Source organism: Danio rerio, chromosome 18 (genome assembly GCF_052040795.2).
Source record: "Danio rerio strain M-AB ecotype USA chromosome 18, GRCz13ab, whole genome shotgun sequence".
In the NCBI taxonomy this organism is placed as follows: Eukaryota; Metazoa; Chordata; class Actinopteri; order Cypriniformes; family Danionidae; genus Danio; species Danio rerio.
The window spans coordinates 50,194,015-50,215,751 of record NC_141038.1 but is presented as its reverse complement, the minus strand read 5'-3'; the positions used below and the strand labels follow the sequence as shown (position 1 = coordinate 50,215,751).

Here is a 21,737-nt window from a genome sequence, read left to right as displayed (position 1 = left end):
CCACAAGAGATCTCCCATCATGCTCATATTACCAAGTCATTCGATTCAATTCAATTCATTTTCCTTCGGATTAGTCCCTTTATTAATCAGGAGTCGCCACAGAGGAACTTATCAACATATGTTTTACACAGCCCTTCCAGCTGCTACCCAGCCCTGGGAAACACCCATACACTCATATTTACGCACTATGGCCAATTTAGCTTGGGACTGTGGGAAACCGGAGCACCCGGAGGAATCCAGAGAACAAGGGGAGAACTTGCAAACTCCAAACAGAAACGCCATCTGCTGGACTCGAACCAGTGACTTTCTCGCTGTGAGGCGGCAGTGCTAACCACTGAGCGTCCACAATATTGCATTACAAACAAATTAAAAAAGTTAAATCTATTAATTACCATAAGTTTATTAGTTGCCAACAACTTTAACTCATTAATAGCTTGTAGCAGTTTTAAAAGTTATTATAAATAAACATAATTAACCTGCAGTTATATGAGGTTACTTTACTTTATTTAAGGTTATTTTATTTGATTCAGATTCCAAAGTTGCGTTTAATGAGACCAAACTGATGAAAGAGTGTGTTTACTCTGAGGAAAAAAACAACAACACAGTCCATGTCGAGGTTTTAAAACAGATCTCAGTTATGCAAGATTCTTTCAAAATCAAGTGTGCAACTTCAGCTTTCATATTAATGAATATCAATGTTTATATGAATATCATTATTTGATGTTTTTCAGGTTGATATTAAAATTCAATGTACATTTGAAAGCACTTTTAAATATAGATTTTTAATTATATTTATTAAAAACATCATACATTTATAGTAGGTGTTACTGGTTATTTTAGATACTATTATTGTTGTTATTCAATAATAATAATAATAATAATAATAATAATAATAATAATAATAATAATAATTTACTATTATAATTACTATTAATTTATTATTATTTGTATTATCATCATCATCATTATTATTATTATTATTATTATTATTATTAATATTATTATTATTATTATTATTATTATTATTATTATTATTATTATTATTATTACTATTATTATACATTTTTATAATTATTATTAATTCACAATAATAATAATACATTCATTAATTTGCCTTAAGCTTAGTCTTTTTATTTATCAGGGGTTGCCACAGCGGAATGAACTGCCAACTTATCCAGCATTTGTTTTACACAGCAGATGCACTTCCAGTTACAACCCAGTACTGGAAAACAACCATACACACTCATTCACACACACTATGACCAATATCATTCAACCAATTCACTTTATATATATATATATTAATTAAGGGTAGCCACATTGGAACTTATCAACATATGTTTTACACAGCGGATGCTCTTCCAGCCGCTACCCAGTTCTGGGAAACACCCATACACTCACATTTACCAACTATGGCCAATAAAGCTTTGGATTGGACTGTGGGGAAAACCGGAGCACCCGGAGGAAACCCACACCAGCACGGGGAAAACATGCAAACTCCACACGGAAATGCCATTTGACCCAGCTGGAACTTGAACCAGCAACCTTCTTGCTGTGAGGAACCACTGAGCCACTATGTCGCCCCACACAATAATAATAATTAGTAGTAGTAGCAGTAGTAGTACTAATTAATTAGTTAACTAATTATTAATTGATTAATATTTAGTAGTAGTAGACGTATTAGCAATAAAATAAAATCATATACAATAAACAATAATTATATTATAACTATACACATTTTTGCGTCCGATTTGTTATAAATTATATTACAATTCACATAGTAGTAATAATAATAACAACCACCATGATAAAATTGTAATTACTGTCCACTTTGTCTTATGAATTGGTAACACTTTAAACTAATAGTCCATTAGTTTATGTTGTATTGTATTTACTAGCATGAACAAACAATAAGTAATACATTTATTATGGTCTTTTTTCAGCTTAGTTAACGTTAGTTATTGTTATTTAAGTTAAATAATGTTAGTTCATTAATTAATGTTAACAAGCGCAACTTTGGATGTTTATAATGCATTAGTTAATGTTAGACTATGATGAGTAAATGCTTTACAAGATTATTTACACTTAATGTTAGCAGATACATTAACTAATAGACCATTATTCTAAAGTGTTACCAATAAGTTTAATGCTATTCATTTATAACCTACTTATAATGATAAAAATACATTACCCATAACAAAGTCACTGTAACTTGCACACAGACAAATACAATGTGTAAATAATTATGACATGCTTTACATAATCAAGAGTCCACGTTACCTTTTCTAAACTGTGAATGAGAAACCCTTGAGCAATAAAAGTCTCCTCTGAACTCTTATCCTCAAACTCTGTCATCACTTCTAGCCTTGATTTGACTTGAGCTGATTTAGCAGAGGGTTGCAGGGTGACTTGATTAACATCCATTCTGTGAGTTAAAAGTGTGTCAGGTGTGTGTAAGGGAGCTTTTTATATGAGTCCTCAGAGATAGAAAGCTGACTTTTGAAGTGGAGCTGTCATATTGAACCAGAACACCTGCATGTGCTGCTCCTTCATACTCACTTTCACAGGTACACACACACCTGAAAACACCACATTTTTGGAGGGAGTTAGTTTAATGTGTAAATCTTAAGATTTTATATACACGTTTATGTTATAAAACACTTAGGTAGGCAACTACTCAGTAGGCACAACATTTAAATTTGCATAATAAAAAAAGTTTGTTCTATATAGTATGCAACACAGACTCATTGTGAATTTGTACCCTCGTCTACATTTCTGGAGCTCGCAGATTATTTAGACAGAGCACATATGGCTGCATCTTTGAAGCGATTGCTATGGGGCGATATGACATCATTGACGGCTTCTGTTTCTTTTTGCACTACCAGCTGACCACTTACCTCCATGTGGACGACTTTACTGCTGTTACCAGTTTGCCAAGGGACAATTAGCAATAAATATATACTAACAAGTTCAAGTTTTGATTTATACACGCTTGCTTCGAGTAATAATGTATAACTATTTAGTTGGGTGTTGTAAAAGTATCGAGGTTGATACCAATCAGTGCTGAAATTTAAAAAACATCTATTTCCCAGAAACATTTGAGCATGTTCTTAAACACCGCTTATCAATTTATCATTCACACCTGAATGCAGTGAATTTTTGTGTTTTATATGGACATTTTTTAAACAAAAGCAGGAAAAACTGTTTATAAAAAAATCCTGTAAAATTTACGGTAAAAAACTTGCAGCTGTGGTTGCTAGAAATTTACCGTAAAAATGCAGTAGAAATGTTGTCAAGTTTACGGTAGCAATAACCGTTAAATTTACAGTACAAAAACTGTAAGCAGTGGTTTGCAAATCTACTGTTAAAAATATGGTTTTGTATTTTATATGGATATAAAGTATGGAAATGCCTTTCACTGTACTGTATTCTTTAGAGAACTGTAAAATTTGCAGTAAAAAACTGGCAGCTGTGGTTGCCAGATATCTACCGTTAAAAATACAATAGAAATGTTTTTCAGTTTACTGCATACTTAAGAAAACAATTTTACAATTCACTGTAAAAACTCGGGCAGCTATGGTTGAAAAAAATATACCGTAAAAAAAAAAAAACATAGAAATGTGATCAAGTTTACAGTTGCATTAACCGTAATATATACAGTAAAAAAAATTGTAAGCAATGGTTTACAGAAATTTTCTGTAAAAAATATGGTAGAAATGTATTTCACTTCAAGGTACACTCAAGAGAACAGTAAAATACGTAGTAAAAAATCTGGCAGCTGTGTTTGCCAGATATATACCATTAAAAATACAGTAGAAATGTTAACAAGCAATTACCGTAAAATTGACAGTAAAAAAATTGTAAGCGGTGATTGCCAGAAATTTACTGTAAGAATACAGTAGAAATGTTGTCAAGTTTACGGTAGCAATAACCATTAAATTTACTGTACAAAAACTGTAAGCAGTGGTTGGCAAATCTACTGTTAAAATACAATAGAAATGTTTTTCAGTTACTGTATACTTTAGAAAACTGTACAATTCACTGTAAAAACGGGCAGCTATGGTTGCCAAGAATTTACCATAAAAAAACAGTAGAAAAGTTTATAGTTGCAATAACCGTAAAATTTACAGTAAAAAAAACTGTAGGCAGTGGTTTACAGAAATCTACTGTTAAAAATATGGTAGAAATGTATTTCACTTCAAGGTATACTCAAGAGAACTGTAAATTGTGAAGTAAAAACTGGCAGCTGTGTTTGCTAGATATCTACTGTTATAAATACAGTAGAAATGTTTACAAGCAATTACCGTAAAATTGAAAGTAAAAAAAATGTAAGCGTTGGTTGCCAGAAATCTACTGTTAAAAATACAGTTGTAATGTTTCTCAGTTTACAGTATACCTAAGAAAACTGTAAAATTCACAGTAAAAACTGGCAGCTGTGGTTGCCAGAAATCTACTGTAAAAATACAGTAAAAATGTTATCAAGTTATGGAAGCAATAACCGTAAAACTGACAGTAAAACAAATCTGTAAGCAGGGGTTGACAGAAATCTACTGTTAAAAATAAGGTAGACGTGTTTTTCAGTTTACAGTATACTTACAGTAGGAGAACTGTAAAATTCACTGTAAAGAAACTGGCAGCTGTGATTGCCAGAAATTTACAGTAAAAAACAGTAGAAATGTTATCAAGTTTACAGTTCCAATAACCGTACAATTTACAGTAAAAAAGAATCTGTAAGCGGTCGTTGACAGAAATCTACAGTACTATTAAATATATGCAGTAGGAGTGTTTTTCAGTTTCCGGTAAACTTAAGAGAACTGTAAAATTCACTGTAAAAAAAACTTTAAGCTATAGTTGTCAGAAATATACCGTAAAAAAAGTAGAAATGTTATCAGGATTGGGGTTGCAATAACTGTAAAATTTACAGGAAAATAACTGTAAGCGGTGGTTGCCAGATATGTACTGTTTAAAATACAGTAGAAATGTTTACAATTGCAATAACCGTAAAATTTACAGTAACTGTAATCTGTAAGTGGTGATTGACAGAAATCTACTGTTAAAAATACATTAAAATTCACAGTAAAAACTGGCAGCTGTGGTTAACAGATATCTACTGTTTAAAGTACAGTAGAAATGTTCCTCAGGTTACAATATACATAAGATAACTTTAAAAGATAGGGTATAAAAATGGCAGGCTGAATAACAGTAATAAACATGAATGTGAACTTTGAAACTTGTATTTAACTGCAGTGCAACAAATACATAACTGGTCTACTTAAAACAAGTGTGGACATGAGTAACAGATTTAACTTAACGACTCTCACTCGACACTATTGGGTTTTCTTAAGGCGGAGGGGCTACATGATATGCCCCACCCTATTTTCATGTTCCGGTTGACATTACATCACATATCCAAACAAAATTATTTTCAAGGCACTTCAGTGGCATCTCCTGTGTGTTGGAGAATGAATCTGTATCTCCATCTCTCTGAAGATGTGTTTCTCTGACTGCAGCTCTGTCATTCTCTTCCCTCTCTGTCACCTGCGCTGGAGGACTGTTTTATCTCTCTGATTTCCCTCGGGAAGCTCCAGCTCTCCTGCTCATTTCTCCTGTCTGATTCGAAGCTCTGTGGTGCGGTTAAATAGGACAGCTCATCAGAGTTTAGATCTCTTCTATCATTATTGCATCACTAACTGACACAGGTTTATAAGGATCTTTATGTAAATGCACAAACATTAGCGTACTTCTGTGCTCAGTGAAACTGTATCAGTGCTGAAGTGAATTGAAAAGGCGCTCTTATGCATATAAAGCTGTTATTAGTAGAGTTCAGCAGTGGTTCAATAACAAACTAATAAGCTAGCATTTTACATATTACAGCTAGTTAGTTAGTCTGTATTTAAAAACATGTTACCTGCAACTGGATAATGTTTTTGTTTATTTGTTTTCTTTAGTTTTGTTTTTTTCATTTCTGTTTTTGTTTTGTTTTGTTTCATATTTGAACTGTTTTGTTGTTTCGTTTGTATCATTTTGTTTAGTTTCGTATCTGTTTTGTTTTATTTCAATTCGTTTAGTTTTATTTTGTTTAGTTTTGTTGTTTAATTTTGTTTTGTTGTTTCGTTTAATTGGTTCGTTCCTGTTTTGTTTTGTTGTTTCGTTTCTGTTGTGTTTTGTTTCACTATTTTGTTCCTGTTTTGTTTTGTTTCATTTCTGTTGTGTTTCGTTTAATTGTTTTGTTCCTGTTTAGTTTTGTTGTTTCTTTTCTGTTGTGTTTCGTTTCATTGTTTTGTTCCTGTTTTGTTTTGTTGTTTCTTTTCTGTTGTGTTTTGTTTCACTATTTTGTTCCTGTTTTGTTTTGTTGTTTCTTTTCTGTTGTGTTTCGTTTCATTATTTTGTTCCTGTTTTGTTTTGTTGTTTCTTTTCTGTTGTGTTTCGTTTCATTGTTTTGTTCCTGTTTTGTTTTGTTGTTTCTTTTCTGTTGTGTTTCGTTTCATTGTTTTGTTACTGTTTTGTTTTGTTGTTTCTTTTCTGTTGTGTTTCGTTTCATTGTTTAGTTCCTGTTTTGTTTTGTTGTTTCGTTTCTGTTGTGTTTCGTTTCATTGTTTTGTTCCTGTTTTGTTTTGTTGTTTCGTTTCTGTTGTTTTCTTTCCTTTTTTGTTGTGGTTTCATTTCCTTACGTTCCTGTTATGTTTTGTTGTTTCGTTTCTGTTTTGTTTTGTTGTGTTTCATTTTGTTGTTTTGTTTCTTTTCATTTGTGTTTTGTTTCTGTTTTGTTGTTTCGTTTTGTTTTTGATTTGTTTCGTTTCATTCTTTCAATCTGTTGTTTCATTTCTGTATTGCCCTTCTTTGTTCTGCTGTTTTGTTTCATTTTGTTTTGGTTTTTTGTCACACTAAACATTTATCATTTTAATTTATATTTAGCTTTAATAAATGACAAAAAATACATGTCATTAGTTTATATTAAAAATAAAACAATATTTTGTATACATTTTGATTAATATATTTCTAGAATAATATTTAGTTCTGAATATATTTATGCATTATGTATATTTATTTATTTATTTATTTTATTTATTTATTATACATGTTTTTCAATTGTTTAATTGGAATGTTTATTGGTGCTAGAAAATGTCTACATCACACAATTGTTTTTTTATATAATTATTTGCCTAATTTTAAGTATTATTTATGCACTTTATTATTTTAATTTACTGTTTATTTAGTGGTAGAATAGGGCCCGATCACAAATGTTAACTGGATTGCAAAAAAAAGGACAACTGTGAATCTTTAAAAAAAAATTATTTATTTGAAACAAGCCAAATAGTATTTATAGTAGTGATTGGCTTTGACGGACGGACAGATAGACAGACAGACAGACAGACAGACAGACAGACAGACAGACAGACAGACAGACAGACAGACAGACAGACAGACAGACAGACAGACAGACAGACAGACAGACAGACAGACAGACAGACAGACAGACAGACAGACAGACAGACAGACAGATAGATAGATAGATAGATAGATAGATAGATAGATAGATAGATAGATAGATAGATAGATAGATAGATAGATAGATAGATAGATAGATAGATAGATAGATCCATTGAACAATTTTAAAACAATAAACTTAATAATGCCAGGCCTTTCAAGAGGAATGAAAAACAATAATCTGCACCACAACAACATACGTGCCAAGATTTGCTGGAAAAAAAAGTCTCTTTAAATGGCTTTGAATACCTTGATGCTGTTTGTATTTATTTTTGTTTCCTCCCCCTTCCTTCTGTTGTGAACTTTGGTCCATTGCGTGCTTGTTTTGTTTCGTTTTTTGGGCATTGTGTCAGGAACTGCTCTAACGCTTCATAATCTTTCATCACGGGACGTGTTCAATCACAGACACAAACAAATACAACCACACTCACTTCTAGAGCACTAATGAGGTCACACTTGTTTACCGCTCTGCCTGAATGGGATCGATCAGAAATCAGCCTTTAATATCCATAACTGGAGAAAAGTGAGCTGCCAGAACTAGACTCTGTCAGCAATTTCTTTTCTTTTAATTTTTTCCCTAACTTGTTTTCTTCTTTGCTCGTTATTCTGTTGTTTGCCGTCTATCTTCAGCCTTGTTTATTAATAATAGAGCTTAGAAGTTTAAACCTGCCTTGCCTCCTTTTGTCTCCAAAACAGATTGTTATTTTTGATTATTTTTTTCCATGTGGCAAACAATAAAATCATATTATTAAATGGCTAAAAACAACATTAGCTTTTTACTTTTTCTTCATTTCATGGCATGAGTCATGGTTTCCGTCGATTCAGGTTGTTATTTATAACCTGCTGTTATGCAAAAAGACTATACCTGCTCTGAATATTGAGCTTTTTATAAAACTGTCCTGCAGATTTGCTTAATATCATCAGAAAGCCACTGTGGCCGGCAGCAGGACTGATAAACCTGCGAGAAGCATTCACACATTTCAGCATCGCTCATAATAACGTTTTATAACTCACATTAATATTAATATCACTCCATTACATTTATATAACGCTTTTCTGAGCACTCAAAGCACTTTACGCATTTAGGGGGAAACCTTCTTAATTAATAAACGTGAATTTAATGAATGAAGCAATTTAAGTGGATTGAACATACAACAATGAAGTCGTCCACTAAAACCCAACTCGTTATTAATAAGTGGCCTAAACAAACGGCAAACATCTTTTTTTTTTTTGAGTCTATATGATTTACTTCAGTGGCTAAAACACATAATTCAAATCGAATCCTATGTTTGTTGTCTACAGCGGTGTTTCTCAACCACCTTCCTGGAGGACCACCAGCACTGCATGTTTCGGGTGTCTGCTTTATCTGTCACACACATTACAGGTCTTTCGGTCTCTGCTAATGAGCTGATGATCTGAATCAGGTGTGTTTGGTTAAGGATACATGGAAAATGTGCAGAGCTGGTGGTCCTCCAGGAACGTGGTTGAGAAGCACCGCTCCACAGCAATCTAGTATATTGAAAAGCAGGCAATTTTCTGCTAGTTTCCTCTTCTTGCTGTAACTGAACCCAGCTGGCGAGCTCAAATGAGCCAAAATGGCTCCAAGTTGTCACAAAGACTTATTTGGTTTCGTTCTTTTGGCTGTTTGACTGAAGTGAGCTGCGTCACCGGTATTGAGTTTGATCACTCCTGCTTTCAGATTCAGTGTTTCCACTTTCCTGATGGATTCAGTGCATCTCATGCCAAAGCCTTCCTCATCAATAGCCGACACACAAGACCTCGAAACATCATCCCACGCGGACATGGGGAGCATACATCCCCACCCCTATCCCCCCTCCCCCGCTCCTCAGCGTTTTGGTACAGTCCTGCTAGCTTTTTGGTTCAGTCCCCACGTGCACCGAACCCAACACGCAACCATCTTCATGGAGCTTCCCGCTCGATTTGTGATTTGTGAATCTAAATCTCCTCATGTCTGTAGTGTGCGTGCTTTAAAAAGAAAATATTCATTGGATCTATTCAGTTTTTTTAAGGTAAATGGTTGCAAACAATTTATTTGGGCTGAATTTAAACAAACTAATTAAATTGGACATTAATAATTGTCATTAGTTTGTTTAAATTCATCCCATATAAATTGTTTGCAACCACTTACCACTTAAAATGAATAAATCCAATAAATATATAGATTCAGTGTGTGTTGTTTCAGCATAGCGCCCTCTGTGGGAGACTAGAGTCATGTCAGTCTGAGCGAGTGAGTGTGTGTGTGCGAGGTTGTTGTTATTGGAGTCAGGGGTTCAGGCTGTATGCGAGCGCTCGCTGCAGTATGACGGTCTCCATGGATGTGAAAGCAGTGGCCGTCGGGCTCTTCCGCTTCAGTCGTGCTCTGCCAAGGCCAGGCTGCCATGCAAACGCTGTAAACAGAGCAAAGGCAGCTCAACACCCCAACACTAGTGTGTTTTACTGGAACGCTGCAGTGTTGCTTAATGAACACATTGGGAGCAAAAAATAAACGGGTCAAATGCTGTGAAGGGGAGGCAGTGATTTGAAGGAATAATTCAATTAATTAAGCACTGTATTGATGATGTGTTGAGATCAATCTGACTCAGCTTTGTGGCTTTAGGGAGAGAGAGAGAGATAGAAATATTTTTTTCACCACAACTAGAGAAATATTTTCCTCTAATTTAAAACATTGATTAATTAAGTTTATTTTTTATTATTTAAATGACATCGAAAAACTTTACCATGTACTCGGAGAGGATGAATGACGTCTAGACTAGCTGCAAAATATGTATACACCCTACACACCATAAGAAATGGTTAATGTAAATTCATATATCTTATTTAAATAATCTAATTTATTATTATTTTTATTTTATAATTATTATTATTATTATTATTATATTAATCAAATATATTATGTGTTTTTTTGTAATTTATTTCTTAGTTATTGTATTATTGTTATTTTTATCATTTAATTATGTTAATATATTTCATATTGGAAGTGCTTTGGCAATACTGTATTGAATGTCATGCCAAAAAACAACTAGAAATTGAGTTTATGGTGTTCACTCACACAGAAAAAAAAATTGTCGGCAAAATTGTTGCAAACAATTTATTTGTGTTGAATTTAAACAAACAAATTGAATTAAGCAATGTTCAACTTAATTTATTTGTTTAAATTCAGCATAAAGAAATTGTTTACAACCACTTAACTTAAATAAGTAAATTTAAGGAGTCATCTTTGAATATTTTTTTTCAGTGCATGTGATCATACCATAATATAATCAAGCACCAATATTCATATGGGATTTATTCCCGATTTTAAAACACACTTCATTCTGATTGGCTAGTAATCTGTTGTTGTTGTTGTTTCTGCAATAAAGCCAGACTCAAAAAACACATTTACGTTGTAGCGATGTCTGTACAACATTGCATTTTTTTTAAAGGCAAAATCGGCACTTATGTGCTCGCTACATTGTTACAACATAGGAATCCGCTCTGCGCCCCTGCTGATTGTCTAACAGGGCAGTGCTTAGTCTCTTAATGAGTTCTGGGTGTGTTTTGAGAATAAACCAATCAGAGTCTTATCTCCCATTCCCTTTAAGAGTCAGTTGTGTCGCGCCATGGCGCATTTGCTGTTTACATAGTGGACTTTGTAAGTGGAAAACCTGAATGCTTCACTAGCGAGAAAACAGTTAAACAGACTTTCTGCAGCAAGAGGATAAAGAACGAGCCTCCTCCATTCAGCCTCTTTACTTTTACTCTTTACTTTACTCCTTCACTTTCATGGATAAGGAAGCAGTGTTGTACACTCCACTGAAGACACCCATTAGCCTACATATTTAATTTTGTTTGTTAAGATTTGTTTAAAACAAAGTTCAGTTATAATTTCCAGCAAACAAATGAATAAACAATAATAACGAAGTGTGGTTAAAAAACTAAGTTATATTCAAACACACGTCCAATTGCCCCATATGGTCTAAAATCAGACAGGTGGACAAATCCAAGCTTGTTTTTATTAAAACAAATATAAATATTCATATAATAAATAATACTGATTTCTAGACTGGAACACCCATGAGTCCACAAAGTGGCGCAAATGCATTTGCTATTTAAGCAACGTGGCGGAAAACAGTAAAATTAAGTTTACGCTGGTCTGAAAATATCAGCACTTGGGGCTAACACGTCTTGCGCCTTATTGCGCCAGGTGAATGATAGGGCCCTTCATGTTAGCCTTTTTAATTTAATAATTTTGCATTTTATAATATTTAATAATTGGTATTTTTTGGAACTTTAAGGTTGCCGCCTTTTTGAAAATACTTTCACCTCTTATATTACAAATAGGTGTCCACACAGGAATTAACTGAGTGATAAAATTATAGTTACAACTTTGACTCCAACTTTGAAGAGTACAGAAGACTTTTTATTTTCGAAAATTAATGAAAACATGAAATAAATTATATTAAAGTGTAAATAATGGAAGTTTACAAAAATGTAATTTACAATAATTTAAATAAAATTAAGAAAATGGACGCTTCCTAATTATAACTGCATCCTTAAAGTCGACTTTCTCTTCAGCCTTGTGTTTTTGCACCTGCTTATAGATGTGTCTGCATTTGCGTGTGTGTGTGCGTGTGTGTGTGTGTTTGTGTGTGTGTGTGTGTGGTCTGTAAATTGAACTGAAAGTGAATGATGTCAGATCTGTTTCTTTCATCAAGACTGAATAATTAACAAGCAAACGGTTCACAGCGCCACCAGAATGCATCTCTCGCTCTCGCTCTCTCATGAAAACAGGGCTTTTTCTTCTTCATATCCTCACCTACCCTACCCTACTCTCTCTCTCTCTCTCTCTCTCTCTCTCTGTTCTCCAACACCTCCTCCGAGCGCAGAGAGTCTCTGAAATGCTGATCTCTCAGACAAACGGAGAGACAGATAGATCTGCTGTAAGCATGAGGAGAGAGGCAGAGCGCTAGAGTTCATCGCTTCTCGTCTTCATTCGTTTGGGAATGTCCTCTGTCTCTCCATCCGTCCGTCTGTCCTGGGCTCCTGGAGCTGTGATAGATGGCAGCCAGGTCAGTGCTGTGGGTGTTTATGTTGGAGATGTGGTGCATTGGTTGTGTTTGAGCGTTGAAGTGACGGTAATCTCCACCTCATTATTTAACAGCTTGGTACTGACGCGCTCTCGTTTAAGCCTCTTAATGCAGATTGGCTTCTTTCCGTCCGACACTCGTCCGCCTGTCTTTATCTCTCTCTCTCTCTGTCTTTGACTGTGTGTGTTTCTGCCATGAGGAGGAGTGTGTGACTGTGTGTGTGTTTTGATTCGACAGCAGGAATCGGGTGCGGCACATGCTCTGTCACACCCACACTGTGTGTGTGTGTGTGTGTGTGTGTGTGTGTGTGTGTGTGTGTGTAGAGAGCATCAACATCAACACACATTTCAGTCACACCACTTGTGTCTGTTTACATATAGCTCTGTGCATTCAGTCTATCTATCTATCTATCTATCTATCTATCTATCTATCTATCTATCTATCTATCTATCTATCTATCTATCTATCTATCTATCTATCTATCCATCTATCCATCCATCCATCCATCCATCCATCCACCCATCTATCTATCCGTCCATCCATCCAGTTTTGGTAATGCAAGCACAATATAAACAGAAGTAATCAATACTCTAAAGTACTCAACTATTAAGATCTGTTGACGTCATTATCTCTATAATTAGTTGAGACAGAAATAAAATCTTTATTTAAGCATATTATTAGTTAAATTCAAAATGCCCTACTTGTATTTAATTAATGAGAAAACGTGCAAATCTACGGTCATATGTGTGACGCCGTTTCGATTGTCAGGTGTTTGTTACCGATTAAATATGTATATTGTTCTTTGAATTTTTCTTCAGCCATTTTTTCTCTAAACAAAGCGTGATTCTAAAACCATGCTACAAGCCAAACCATGAGCAGATTGAATTGTTGCACCCCTAGTCTATATATTATATAGAACAACAAAAAACGTTACCAATTTACCAACGTCCCTTTAGAGCTAGCATTTGATTGATTCTCTAGCATAATGTCTGAAATGTTGGAAAAACAGGTGATTTTGCTCACATTTTAAGATTAAGTGGCTGAATGTCATGAAATGCCATCAGTCTACAAAGATTGTCCAGTGTTTCTTTGTTGCGTGTGATCACATTATTACTATTGTATAAATACAGCTCTACAACATACAAAAGAAATCGACTCAGAGGGCCCTATCATACACCCCGCGCAATGTGGCGCAAGGCGCGGCACAATAGTTTTTTGCTACTTTCAGCTCGGCGCAAGGGTCATTTTGAGGTGTTGCGCCACACTGTTTAAATAGCAAATGCATTTCTACTCAAATGTGCCCTCAAAGGCGTTCTGGTCTAAAAAAGCAGGCGTGTTTTGGCGCGTTGCTATTTAGAGAAACTCTAAATAGTCTGTTCTTTAGACCAGAACAAAGTCGGTCTTTTGTCTGGCGCAAAGTGCGCCTGGCTTACACACTACACACAAGATGTAGAGCAATACACAAATATCTTTACATTTGAAAAAGATATAATATATTAAAGATATATATATATATAAGGATATATATATATATATATATATATATATATATAAGGATATATATATATATATATATATATATAAGGATATATATATATAAGGATATATAGATATATATAAGGATATATATATATATATATATATATATATATATATATATATATATATATATATAAGGATAGATATATATATATATATATATATATATATATATATATATATATATATATATATATATATATATATATATATATATATATATATAAGGATAGATATATATATATATATATATATATATATATATATATATATATATATATATATATATATATATATATATATATATATATATATAAGGATAGATATGATATAAATATAAATGATTAAAATATTACAAAACATATTATTTTCTAGCCTACATGAACTCATAAACCACTGCCTTACTTTCTTCATCTCGGGAGGCTTTTTCAGTTCATTCAATTTGCTTTTGTATGATGTTATTATTATTAGCAGTATTATTTATTATATCCATATTTATATTTGTTCTATTAAAAACAAGCTTAGATTTGTCCACCTGTCAGGTTTTAGACCATATGGAGCATGGCAGGTGTATTTTGAAATAACTCAGTATTTCGAGCGCACTTTGTTATTATTGATCATTTATTTGTTTGCTGGAAATTAGAACTGAATTTAGAAATAGCTTTGAAACAAATGTTTGCGCTTAACAAACGAAATTAATTATTTATAGGCTTATTGATGTTTGTGCGGTAAGGTTACCCTATCCACGAGAGCAGAGGCGAAAGTGAACTTACTTTACATCAAAATGCGCTTATGGTGCGACGCAGCTGGCTCTTAAAGGGAATGGGAGATGAGACTCTGATTGGTTTATTCTCAAAACACACCTATAACTCATTAAGAAAATAAACTCAACCCTTTTAGACCATGCGCCACAGCGCAAAGCAGATTTTCCCATTCTTAAATTAGCAAAAATGCATTCTGACACGCCCTGAAAGCGTTTGCGCCCTGCATTTTGCGCTCTGCGCATGTATCGTCAAAATAGAGCCCAGAGTGTCATTTACCTGTTTGATAATGATTTGATCAGCTATAGTTTGGAATTTTGCTGTTTTAAGGGCTTATTATACGGTCTCTGTCGCCAGTTTGTGGATGAACATAGTCAACCGTCCAGTGTGACAGGCTAATGGCCACAGACGCACTGTCTCTCAGAAATTATAAATATTTTCAAATAGGCACTGTCTTTATAAATAAACTGCATAGTTGCAATCTAAACAACTACATCCTCGACTACAAAAAAAAGCCTCAAAAGTACATTGTTGCCCAACAGCTGCAATATTTGTCAAACTGTAGAGTGTCCTCTGCTTGTTGCTGTATGTGGGCGGAGTACTACACAAGGGTTAAGGGGCTAGACGAGTGCTGTTACTGGCAGAATATCGCACGGCTATCAGCCAATTAGGTTCAAGAACCACACAGAACTGTTGTATAAATATATGTGTAATCATACATATACACATATTATACATATGCGAGACAAGGGATAAAACATGAGCAGACAGACAAATATGGTTCAACAACCCAGAGGGTGATGTATTTACAGTACCAGGGAAGGAGGTGAGGAAAGCCGCGCAGGTAGGAGTCCTTTGGCTGGATCATGGAAAAAAACTCCTCTGGGCTGGTGAAGTGCTGGGTCTTTGGTAGAAGCCTGAGGTGCTGGTAGCCACTGCTATCTGCTGGGAGCAGAGAGAAAGAAGCATTAGCATGTCTTCCTTGGAGAGATCAAGCTCAGTTTGTGTTTCCTCTTTCTCTGTTTATATGCTCTCTTCCTAATGAGCTGCAGGTGTTGATCTGTGTTGATCAGGTGACAGGTGTTGGCAGTTTGGACTTGTGGTGACGCTGCATTGGAACACTTGCCATAATATATATATATATATATATATATATATATATATATATATATATATATATATATATATATATATATATATATATATATATATATATATAGGTGTGTGTGTGTGTGTATACATATTTGTGTGTGTGTGTGTGTGTATATAAATATATATATATATATATATATATATATATATATATATATATATATATATATATATATATATATATATATATATATATATTATTAATTCTTTTTTTAAGATTACACTTGTCATTGCATGTTCTCCCCATTGTTGGCGTGTGTTTCTTCCGGGTACTCCGGTTTCCCCCACAGTCCAAACACATGCGCTATAGGTCAATTGGCTAAACGAAAATTGTTTGTAGTGTATGTGTGAGTGTATGAATGAGTGTTTGTGGGTGTTTCAAAACAAGTAAATAACAGGGGGAGATTGTGATAAAATCTTCAAAAATCAGGCTGTCGCGAGGGCTTTTCTTTTTCTGTATTGCAGTCAGTCAGTCAGTCAGTCGACAGCGGCCTCTGGATTTACGTGACAACAGCAGGCACGATGGCACTCGCAAGACACAGCGGCCTCAGGTGGATTCGCAAAAACAAAGACTGCAAAAAAAACGCAGCTCTTTGGATGTACAGGGTGGGCTATTTATATGGATACACCTTAATATTATACACTCATTGGGAATTTCACAAGGAAAACAATGGTCTGCTCAGGTGTAAATGTAACTTTATTCTTTCATGAGTTATTTACAAGCCCCCTCACATATACTAATGTGCCACAAACAGGAAGTTAATATCACCAACCATTCCCGTTTTATTAAGGTGGATCCATATAAATGGCCCACCCTGTACTTGGCGCTCTCCAGAAATGTATATAGGGGTATATAATCAGAATGAGACAGACTGGATGGATGGATGGATGGATGGATGTTGGGTAAACTGAAGAGATTACTCACAAACACACTCATTCTGACCTGCTTCAAGGTGCATTTCTTGAAAGAGGGGTCAGTTTATATATGTATATAAAGATATACTAAGGCCGAGCCTGACTGGCTGACTGGTTTATTCCCTCTTGGCATACTTTAGTTAATTCTGTGTGTGTGTGTGTGTGTGTGTGTGTGTGTGTGTGTGTGTGTGTGTGTGTGTGTGTGTGTGTGTGTGTGCGTGTGTGTTTGTGTGGTCCTGGCAGTCGGTCATTATTCACGCTCAGCCAGTACTGCAGAGAAAACAGAGCCTTCCGGAAAGGCCCAGAGTCCTTCCCATGGCAAACTGGACACGCTCATTCTTCTCTGGACCCGTGACAGTTCAGAGAAAGGCTATAGATGTTGCGGAGTCCTACCACAATAAAGCCACAGTGAGATCATTCGTTTTCAAGGGCGTCGCATTGGCCTAGAGAGGCTTTCTGTGTTAGTGTGTGATTCCAGTTTATTTGTATTTGCTTCTGGTTGGATTTTAAATGACACACAGAAATACCATAATGGGATAAAGTTGGACGGATGAATACATTTTTTTCTGAGTTGCCAAATCACAAATGTTAACTGGATTACAAGAAAAATGCATTCATTCATTTTTATTCGCCTTAGTCCCTTTATTAATCAGGGGTCGCCACAGCGGAATGAACTGCCAACTTATCCAGCATATGTTTTATGCAGCGGATGCCCTTCCAGCTGCAACCCAATACTGGGAAACACCCATACACTCTCATTCACACACATACACTACAGCCAATTTAGCTTACTAAATTCACCTGTACCGCATATATTTGGACCATGAGGGAAATCGGAGCACCCAGAGGAGACCCACGCCAACACACGGAGAACATGACAAATGACAGTTGTAAATCTTAAAGAAAAAAAAAAGATTAATTTAAACAATCCAACTAATATTTATAGTATTGATTGGCTATATGAGATGGATGGATGGACAGATGGACAGACAGACAGACAGACAGACAGACAGACAGAGATAGATAGATAGATAGATAGATAGATAGATAGATAGATAGATAGATAGATAGATAGATAGATAGATAGATAGATAGATAGATAGATAGATAGATAGATAGATAGATAGATAGATAGATAGATAGATAGATAGATAGATAGATAGATATTGGACATTATTATTACAGTAGCAGAAATTTGAAAGAGATTAAATGGATGGATGGAATTATGAGCGAATAAATAAACGCCTGAACAATTGAATGAATGAAGGACTGAATGAACAAATATCTGAATGAATGAATGAACGAATGAATGAACGAACGAACATCTGGATGAATGAACAAACGAATGAATAAACGAATAACAGAATTATTTAATAAAAAAACGTATGAAGGAATGAAAAACAGAATGAATGAACGAATGTACATCTGAATGAATGAATAAATGAAATAATGAACGAATGAATGAATGAATGAATGAACGAACAAATGAATGGCTGAATGAACAAATAACAGATTGAATGAATGAATGAATGAATGAATGAATGAATTAATGGACAAATGAACGAATAACAGAATAAATGAATGAACGAAAGAATTAATGAACAAACGAATGAATGGCCGAATTAATGAATAACAAAATGAATAAATGAACGAACGAACGAACATCTGAATGAATGAATGATTAAATGAATGAACATCTGAATAAATGAATTAATGAACATATGAATGAATGAACAAAAGAACAAATGGCTGAATGAACGAATAACAGAATAAAACAATAAATGAATGAATGAATGAATGAACAAACGAATGAACATCTGAATGAATTAATAAATGAACAGATGAATGAATGAAAGAACAAATAAATGTCTGAATGATTGAATAAATGAATAACTGAATGAATGAATGACTGAATGAACTAATCAATGAATGAACAAACAAATAAATAAATGGCGGAATGAACAAATTAATGAAATAATGAACGAATGAATGAATAAATAAATAAATGAATGAATGAGCGGACATTGACTGCTGTTGAGCCATGTGAGGAGAGCTGAGGATTTCAGCAGTTATATTTTGCACTGTGCTCTGAATATTGCAAAACACCCCTGTTACCGTAGCAACGTGAACATTGCAGGACCATCATGTCATGATCACGCAAACACGCAGATCACACGCTGAGCAGTGAATCAAACACACTCTCGTCAGGGCACGTCTGTTATCTAACATTCCTCCATCTCTCCGTCTCTTCCCTCTCTTTCCATGTAGAGTCCGAGCTCTTCCAAACTTGGCCAGTTCTGCGCTCACTGTTCCCATGGCAACATATTCACTAGTGGCAGGATAAAGCCAAGGAAAAGAGCTGGCAGTGTGTGCGTGTGTGTGCGTGTACTCGTCAAACCCATTATTTAGGATGGCCTGGTCTGTCCGCTTGACTGCGTCTCACACAAACAGAAATGCATCCTCCTTCACACGTTTAGATTTTAATGAGGGAATAACTGGGCCACCGTGAAATACTGATGAAAGTGTTAGGTGTTCAGTGTAATTGTCAAGTCATTAGGTCAGAATTAAAACCAAAGCTCGTCATGGATAATTATATTAATATATTTTTACACTATTCCTTTAATAAATGGTCCAGAAAATCAGTCTGGTACCAGTCTGAATCACTACATTGAACTTTTGAAGTTGGAACTTGCTAGTGTTACATGTTACATTATTGTTGTCAACTTGTGAAACATTTTAGGAACAACAAAATGCTAATTCACTTCAGCTGATATGTTATAGTATGTGTTGCCAATGTGCTAAAATGTGCTAAATATGTTAAAAATGCTAACACAACATGCTAATTCACTTTACCTAATAGTATGTGTGTTGCCAATGTGCTCGAACATGCTAAATATGTTAAAATATGCTAACAACCTGCTAATTCACTTCAGCTAATATGTTAAAATATGTTATTTGTGTTGCCAATGTGCTACAACATGCTAAATATGTTCAAACATGCTGACAACATGCTAATTCCCTTTAGCTGATATGTTATAGTATGTTTTTAATGTGCTAACCCTGCTGAAAAATCCAGCTTAAACCAGCCTAGGCTGGTTGGCTGGTTTCAGCTGGTCGACCAGGCTGGTTTTAGAGGGGTTTTGGCCACTTCCAGGGTGGTTTCCAGCCATTTCCAGCCTGGTCTTAGCTGGTCAGGCTGGGAGATGACCAGCTAAAACCAGTTTGACCAGATAAGCCAAGCTGGAAGTCCAGCCAAAACCAGCTATATCCAGCGTAAACCAGGCTGGTCAAGCTGGTTTTAGCTAAATTTGGCTTGTCATTTTCCAGGCTGGTCAACCAGCTAAAAAATCCTAGGCTGGTTTAAGCTGGATTTTTTAGCTGGTTGACCAGCCTGGTTTTAGAGGGGTTTTGGTCATTTCCAGGCTGGTTTTTAACCATTTCCAACCTGGTCTTAGCTGGTCAGGCTGGGGGATAACCAGCTAAAACCAACTTGACCAGCCTAGCCAGTCTGGGAGCCCAGCCAAAACCAGCTATGTCCAGCTTAAACAAGGCTGGTCAAGTTGGTTTTAGCTGGTCATTTTCCTGACAAGCTAAGACCAGGCTGGTAATGGCTGGAAACCAGCCTGGAAATGGCCAAAACCCCTCTAAAACCAGGCTGGTCGACCAGCTAAAACCAATCAACCAGCTTGGGCTAGTTTAAGCTGGATTTTTCAGCAGGGATATGTTATAATATTTATGTTGTCAATGTGCCAGAACATGCTAAATATGTTAAAACATGCTAACAACAACATGCTAATTCACTTTAGCTGTTAATTTATGTTATAGTATGTGTGTGTGGTCAATGTGCTAGAGCATGCTAAATATTTTAAAATGTGCCAACAACATGCTAATTCACTTTAGCCAATATGTTAAAATATGTTGTGTTGTCAATGTGCTAGAACATGCTAAATATGTTAAAACCTGCTGACAACAACAACATACTAATTCACTTTAGGCAATGTGGTAAAATATGGTATAAACATGACAGCAAAGTTAGTGAAATACTAGAAAACATGTTAGAAACATAAGCAAAATGTTAAACAATGTTAGGCAGATGTTAAACCATGTTAAACACTGTAAAACGAGCGTTCTTGATAGCTAAAACCTGTTAGCATCATAGTGTTAAGCCATGCTAACAACATACTAAACATTCTAGAAACATGACAAAACATATTAGCCATGTGCTAAACATGCTATAATCATGTTAACTGCATGATACACCATGCTAAAACCTTGCTAAAGGCTTTAGCCATGTGTTTAAACATGTTTAAAGCATGCTAGCAAATTGTTAGTTTCTATTATCAATGTTTTATGTTTCAAATCATATCGCGGGGGCACTTTTGATCATTTTAGAAGGGCACTTTCTATCCAAGACTAAAAAGGGCATGTGCACTGCACAGGTTGAGCCCTATGTGTACACGTGCCTGGTTAGAAATATGCTAGCAAGACAGTATTTTGAGCTAGCAACATGTTAAACATGTTTTATGAGTTTTCTAAAGATTGATTATCTCTCTCTGTGTGGATCCTGGCATGAGAAACTATTGAAAGCAGTGATTTGCTGTGGATTGTGGATTGCTAAGCTGGCGCTATGATTAGCATGAATGTTAAGGACTGCACCTGACAGACCACAGCGGGAAGCTATCAGTGCTAATCACTGTGATCAGTACCCACACATACTCATACACACACACACACAGACACAGACACAGACACACACACACACACACAAACATGTACACAAACACACATACACACT

General features: G+C 35.1%; 1 protein-coding gene across 46 annotated transcripts in view; it reads left to right on the top strand.

Annotated features, from left to right (window-relative positions):
• The window catches only part of gramd1bb (GRAM domain containing 1Bb), a 183,708-nt gene that overhangs the window by 119,518 nt on the left and 42,453 nt on the right, over positions 1–21,737 (top strand). For 8 of the 46 annotated variants that reach the window (XR_015515285.1, XR_015515279.1, XR_015515281.1 and 5 more), the window contains exon 1: positions 12,367–12,557. The exons of 37 other annotated variants lie outside the window; for them this stretch is intronic. Coding sequence is in view for 2 of the 9 variants with exons in the window: in XM_087293518.1 (XP_087149644.1) it covers positions 12,547–12,557 (11 nt within the window). In the remaining 7 variants the exon portion in view is untranslated. Of the gene's footprint in view, positions 1–12,337; positions 12,558–21,737 lie in introns of those variants that run through there. One more of the 46 variants, XR_015515284.1, reaches the window with a different exon arrangement.